The sequence below is a fragment of the Mobula birostris genome, chromosome 2 (assembly GCF_030028105.1).
Source record: "Mobula birostris isolate sMobBir1 chromosome 2, sMobBir1.hap1, whole genome shotgun sequence".
NCBI lineage: Eukaryota > Metazoa > Chordata > Chondrichthyes > Myliobatiformes > Myliobatidae > Mobula > Mobula birostris.
This window is the reverse complement of record NC_092371.1, coordinates 22,682,145-22,688,330: the sequence shown is the minus strand read 5'-3', so window position 1 is coordinate 22,688,330 and position 6,186 is coordinate 22,682,145. Positions and strand designations below refer to the sequence as shown.

General features: G+C 45.6%; 1 protein-coding gene across 1 annotated transcript in view; it reads left to right on the top strand.

Moving 5' to 3' along the window:
• Positions 1-907: 907 nt before the first annotated feature.
• LOC140185122 (tumor necrosis factor receptor superfamily member 5-like) overlaps positions 908-6,186 on the top strand; it is a 104,549-nt gene continuing 99,270 nt past the window's right edge. Inside the window, exon 1 of the mRNA XM_072238422.1 lies at positions 908-1,093. Within this exon, the coding sequence (XP_072094523.1) occupies positions 1,052-1,093 (42 nt within the window). The 5' untranslated portion in view covers positions 908-1,051. The remainder of the gene's footprint in view (positions 1,094-6,186) is intronic.

The window sequence follows — 6,186 nt, the reverse complement described above, 5'->3', positions numbered from 1 at the left end:
CTTAGATCCATTGCCATTTCCTGCTTGGCTCCATCTACCCACCATCCTCAATCTCACCCAGTTCCACCAGTTATCAGCCCCTGACTCATTCCCCACCCACTAATTTTTGCTGGCTACCTTTGCTCTATGATGCAGAAGGTTGACTTGAAATGTCAACTACCTCTTTGCTGAACTGATGATTTTCTAGCATCATTGGTGATTTGCCTTGGTATGCATCCCTGGGTGCAACTGCAGACTTGAGAATGCTTTATTATGCAGTTGCTTGGGGTGAATCTCCACAAGGACCAAAATCCTCCACACAGAGGCAGGTGATGGTCTCATCTTCACCACTGCTGGCCTGATGGCAGCAAGGGCTGGAAATGGGATTCCAACCAACCCTTCCTGTGAGGTTGGTCTTCATGCGCAATGAGATGTCCATAAGGAATGCTGCTGACTGGCACAGCCCCGGCTGCAGGGCTACGTGCTGAGGCTCAGCACAGCCAACGCCAAAGCTCTATGGGGCAAGAGTGAGCCTAGGGTTTCGTCTGCCATTGGGTATTGAGGGACTGAGCCCTGTTGTAGAAACCACTCAGGCACCTGGCAGTGTGTATCACCCCAGGAGGTCAGGCAACTAGCAATTGATGCTCTGCACACAGAATGTCCCTGTGGGCATGGACGAAGGGCCTGTTCCACGCTCCATAACTCTAATGTGATAACTACCAATGTACGGAATCGATACACTGTGAATGTGTAGCACTCAACAACCTCAGAGGCGTGCACACCGTTATCTTTGTATTTCGTGCATAGGTTTTTACGAATAACATCGGTAAATTTTAAAACTCCCTCTTCCTCCCCCGTAGCTGCTCGACCCGCTGAGCTCAGCTGGGATAGTATGAGGTAGCGGTTGTTCACACAATATCTTGAGTTTTGCTCCGCTCTTTTGGTCGGACGAGGGATTTCGGGGGAAGCGGGGCCGGGAAATCGTACTCCGCCCCCGGAATGAGCGAGGAGGAGGCGGAAGTCGGAGCGAGTCGAGTGGGCACGGGGCAGAGCGGCAGCACGACCGCTGACAATGGACTGGCACTTCAGCTTCTTCTGGAGCCTTACCCTGCCGGTGAGTCGGGCGAGGGGCACCGGGCAAGGGTAGTGGGAAGGGCGGGGGAGCTTTAAACTCGCCGTCCCGGTTCGTTTCATCTCTCCCGCCACCCAGCCATTACTAGTGTCTTCACAGTCGTTGAAAGGGCCACGGCGGGCCGTGTGTCCTTGTTTACGGGAAGGGGAATCAAACTCATTTGGTGGGATTTTGTCGGGAATAGCCCGCTTTCACTTTCGATTCTCTTCCTGCTCACCAGCCCCCCGCGTCCATTACCGTGAGCGGTGTCGATGGTGTTACACAGCCGCGCTGATCGCCAGCTAGCTTTCCCTGTGCCTCCCCACTTGACAACACCCCTGTAGACGTCCCGGCTGCTGTTCCATTTACAATGTACAGTTCTACTGCTGCAAAAGTCGAATGTTCATGGCATTTATACCTTATATATGTATGCCTGAGTGGCAACAATCTTGAACTTCGGCCCCTCAATTAACTCTATCACTTGCCAGCTTGTGCTTCCCACTCCTTTACCCTTCTTTCCCCATTGCTGTCTTCCCCTCACCTCTTTACTCTGGCTACCCCCCCTCAACACTTTCAGTGTAGATGAGGGCCCTCGATTAAGATGTCCACAGATACTGCCTAACCTTCTGAGTTACTCAGGTGTTTTGTTGCTTCATGTTCCAGTGTGGGCAGTCTTTTATGTCTCCAGTCAGGGTGACAGGAGTCTCTGGTTTGGAAGCAGACCACGTTTGTCCTCTCTAGACCTCACTTGTCCTCCCAAGTATGTCCTGGGGCTATTTAGATGATATTTATTTTCCATTAAATATCCTTCAATGAAAGGCCGGATATCTATTTATTTATTGATTTTTAAATGCCTTTCACTGTACTACTGCTACAAAATAACACAGTTCACAACATGTGATAATACATTTCATTCTGGTCTCTTATCATAAATGTCCATCAATCAGAATTAGGTTTATTATCACTGATACACAGTATGTTATGAAATGTGTTGTTTTGGTGCAGCGGTGTAGTGCAAGACAGAAAAAATTACTGTAAGATGCAAAAATTAAATAAATACTACAAAACATAAACACTGAGGTTGTGTTCATGGATTCTTGGACTGTATAGAAATGTGGTGGCAGAGGGTAAGATGTTCGTAAAACATTAAGTGGGTCTTCAGGCTCCTGTACTTGTTTGGAGGGCGAAGAGGGCGTGTCCTGGACGAAGAGGGTCTTTAATGGTGGTTGTCACCTTCTTTAGGCAGTTGCCCATATCTTATACCAGTGCTGCAACACTGCTGACAAGTAATTCCTCATCATGTCACAGACTGTCCTGTGAAGAGTCCTTTGCCGAAGAAAGGTCGCATTTATGACCTTTACGTCTACCTGCAAGGGAGAGGGTTCTGGGGTTTACTGTGTCATCTCTAAGGCAACACTTCTGACAGTGCAGCACTCCCTCAGTGTCACTTCAGTGTCAAGCAGTGACCCGTATGAAGGTGGATAGCTTTAATTGTGGCAGAAACTTGTCAAAGTCAGAGACTTCTCACATTCAACTTCTATAGAGAAGTCTGAGAGGGAAGTGCACACTTAGCATGAATAATTAAACAGAGCTTACCTTGAAATGGTAAAGAATTATGTTTAGGCTATACTTTGTTGTCCTTTGGTCCCACTGTGATACTACAGATAATATAGGGGGTGAGTGTGTGATGGACTGTCTACCCACTTGTGTGTTATAAGACATACTCAGAAAATACTACCATCAGTATCCACAATTGTAAACAAATAAAAGCCCATTAACTTTCTGACAAACTATGACTCATTTTGTAAGCTCCTGTTCACATTTATTGAAGGAAAAGGTTAAATTTAGCAGACTTTCAGAAAACTTGCAGTCTCAGTTACAATATAATCATTGTTGAATCATAACCTTCGTTTCAAAGTAAATGTGCAAGACTTGTACAGGAAATCGAACATTTTCTGCGGCAGCAATGGAGAAAGCACAGAATCGCTCAGAATTTTACCTTACTTTAAGGCAGGAGTTCCCAACCTTTTTTGTGCTGTGAACTGCCAGCATTAACCAAGGGGTTCGTGGACCACAGGTTGGAAATCCCTGCTCTAAGGTCTGAATTGGCAAAGAAGTAAAATCAGCAACCTTCTGTTAGAAACAAATAGAAACATAGAAACATAGAAAATAGGTGCAGGAGTAGGCCATTCGGCCCTTCGAGCCTGCACCGCCATTTATTATGATCATTGCTGATCATCCAACTCAGAACCCTGCACCAGCCTTCCCTCCATACCCCCTGATCCCCGTAGCCACAAGGGCCATATCTAACTCCCTCTTAAATATAGCCAATGAACTGGCCTCAATTGTTTCCTGTGGCAGAGAATTCCACAGATTCACCAATCTCTGTGTGAAGAAGTTTTTCCTAATCTCGGTCCTAAAAGGCTTCCCCTTTATCCTCAAACTGTGACCCCTCGTTCTGGACTTTCCCAACATCGGGAACAATCTTCCTGCATCTAGCCTGTCCAATCCCTTTAGGATTTTATACGTTTCAATCAGATCCCCCCTCAATCTTCTAAATTCCAACGAGTACAAGCCCAGTTCATCCAGTCTTTCTTCATATGAAAGTCCTGCCATCCCAGGAATCAATCTGGTGAACCTTCTTTGTACTCCCTCTATGGCAAGGATGTCTTTCCTCAGATTAGGGGACCAAAACTGCACACAATACTCCAGGTGTGGTCTCACCAAGGCCTTGTACAACTGCGGTAGTACCTCCCTGCTCCTGTACTCGAATCCTCTCGCTATAAATGCCAGCATACCATTTGCCTTTTTCACCGCCTGCTGTACCTGCATGCCCACTTTCAATGACGGTGTATAATGACACCCAGGTCTCGTTGTACCTCCCCTTTTCCTAATCGGCCACCATTCAGATAATAATCTGTTTTCCTATTTTTACCACCAAAGTGGATAACTTCACATTTATCCACATTAAATTGCATCTGCCATGAATTTGCCCACTCTCCTAACCTATCCAAGTCACCCTGCACCCTCTTAGCATCCTCCTCACAGCTAACACTGCCGCCCAGCTTCGTGTCATCCGCAAACTTGGAGATGCTGCATTTAATTCCCTCATCCAAGTCATTAATATATATTGTAAACAACTGGGGTCCCAGCACTGAGCCTTGCGGTACCCCACTAGTCACTGCCTGCCATTCTGAAAAGGTCCCGTTTATTCCCACTCTTTGCTTCCTGTCTGCTAACCAATTCTCTATCCACATCAATACCTTACCCCCAATACCGTGTGCTTTAAGTTTGCACACTAATCTCCTGTGTGGGACCTTGTCAAAAGCCTTTTGAAAATCCAAATATACCACATCCACTGGTTCTCCCCTATCCACTCTACTAGTTACATCCTCAAAAAATTCTGAGATTCGTCAGACATGATTTTCCTTTCACAAATCCATGCTGACTTTGTCCGATGATTTCACCACTTTCCAAATGTGCTGTTATCACATCTTTGATAACTGACTCCAGCAGTTTCCCCACCACCGACGTTAGGCTAACCGGTCTATAATTCCTCGGTTTCTCTCTCCCTCCTTTTTTAAAAAGTGGAGTTACATTAGCCACCCTCCAATCCTCAGGAACTAGTCCAGAATCTAACGAGTTTTGAAAAATTATCACTAATGCATCCACTATTTCTTGGGCTACTTCCTTAAGCACTCTGGGATGCAGACCATCTGGCCCTGGGGATTTATCTACCTTTAATCCCTTCAATTTACCCAACACCATTTCCCTACTAACATGTATTTCGCTCAGTTCCTCCATCTCACTGGACCCTCTGTCCCCTACTATTTCTGGAAGATTATTTATGTCCTCCTTAGCGAAGACAGAACCAAAGTAATTATTCAATTGGTCTGCCATGTCCTTGCTCCCCATAATCAATTCACCTGTTCTACATTTGTCTTTACCAGTCTTTTTCTTTTTACATATCTATAAAAGCTTTTAAAGCTTTTAATAAAGCTACTGATCACAAAAGACTTGAGTAGCAGATAACAAGCCCCAAAATGTTTTCCTATCAGAAAGAGCACACCCATGAAAGCAAATAATTGTCAAACAATACTTGAACTATGATAGCAACACTAGTTGCTTTTTTATCAAAGCTTGAAAGTCATTTGTTCACAAGGACAGTTTGAATGATCTTGGCTATATAATAGGCTTACAATAGGTGGGGACTTCCGGGTCATCAAGGGAATGGCGGCGTAAGGAAAAGGTCTCTCGACAAAAAAGAAGGTAAACTGCCCCATAATCGAATTTAGACAAATACCTAATATTGCATAACTATATTAATAAAAGGGGCAAGGATGATGTCTAAGAACAAGATTAAAAAGTCCGCTCCGAAGGCTGATAAACATAAAGAGATGCAGCAAGGCGACGGGCCTAGCTCCCCCACGGCAAGCCAGGACGGAGATAATGAGGGGGAATCGGTGACTCTGTCCTTGATTCTCGGAGAGATTCGCGAGTTCCGACAAGATAACAGCAAACAGCTGGAAGATATTAAAGGAGAAATAGTAAAAACTAACTCGCGGATAGATGAAGCCGAAGCGAGGATTGTTGGAATTGAAGAGAAGCTACAAAACGTAGAGGAGGTGATAGCAGAAATGCTGAAGCTGCAAGACCAGCTCCAGTGGAAATTAATAGATCAAGAAGGCCGCTCGAGAAGGGAAAATGTGAGGATTTATGGAGTTCCCGAAGGAACTGAAGGTAAACCTGGATTGATGATTCCCTTCGTGGAGAAGCTACTTAGAGAGAACCTTGGTATACCGGCCGCAAAAGACCTACAGATAGAAAGAGCTCACCGCGCGTTGGCACCACAGCCTCCAGCAGGCACCCAGCCCAGATCGATTCTGGTCAGATTTCTCAGTTACAGAACGAAGGAAGAGTTGCTTAAAAGGGCATGACAAAAGAAAGGTCTCATGTGGAACAACTGTAAAATCAGTTTAGACCACGACTACGCACTGGGGATTCTTGCCAGACGGAAGGAATATACGGAAACACGGAGAGTCCTGAAGGGAAATAACATCAGATTTCAGACCCTGTATCCAGCTCGGCTGAGAGTC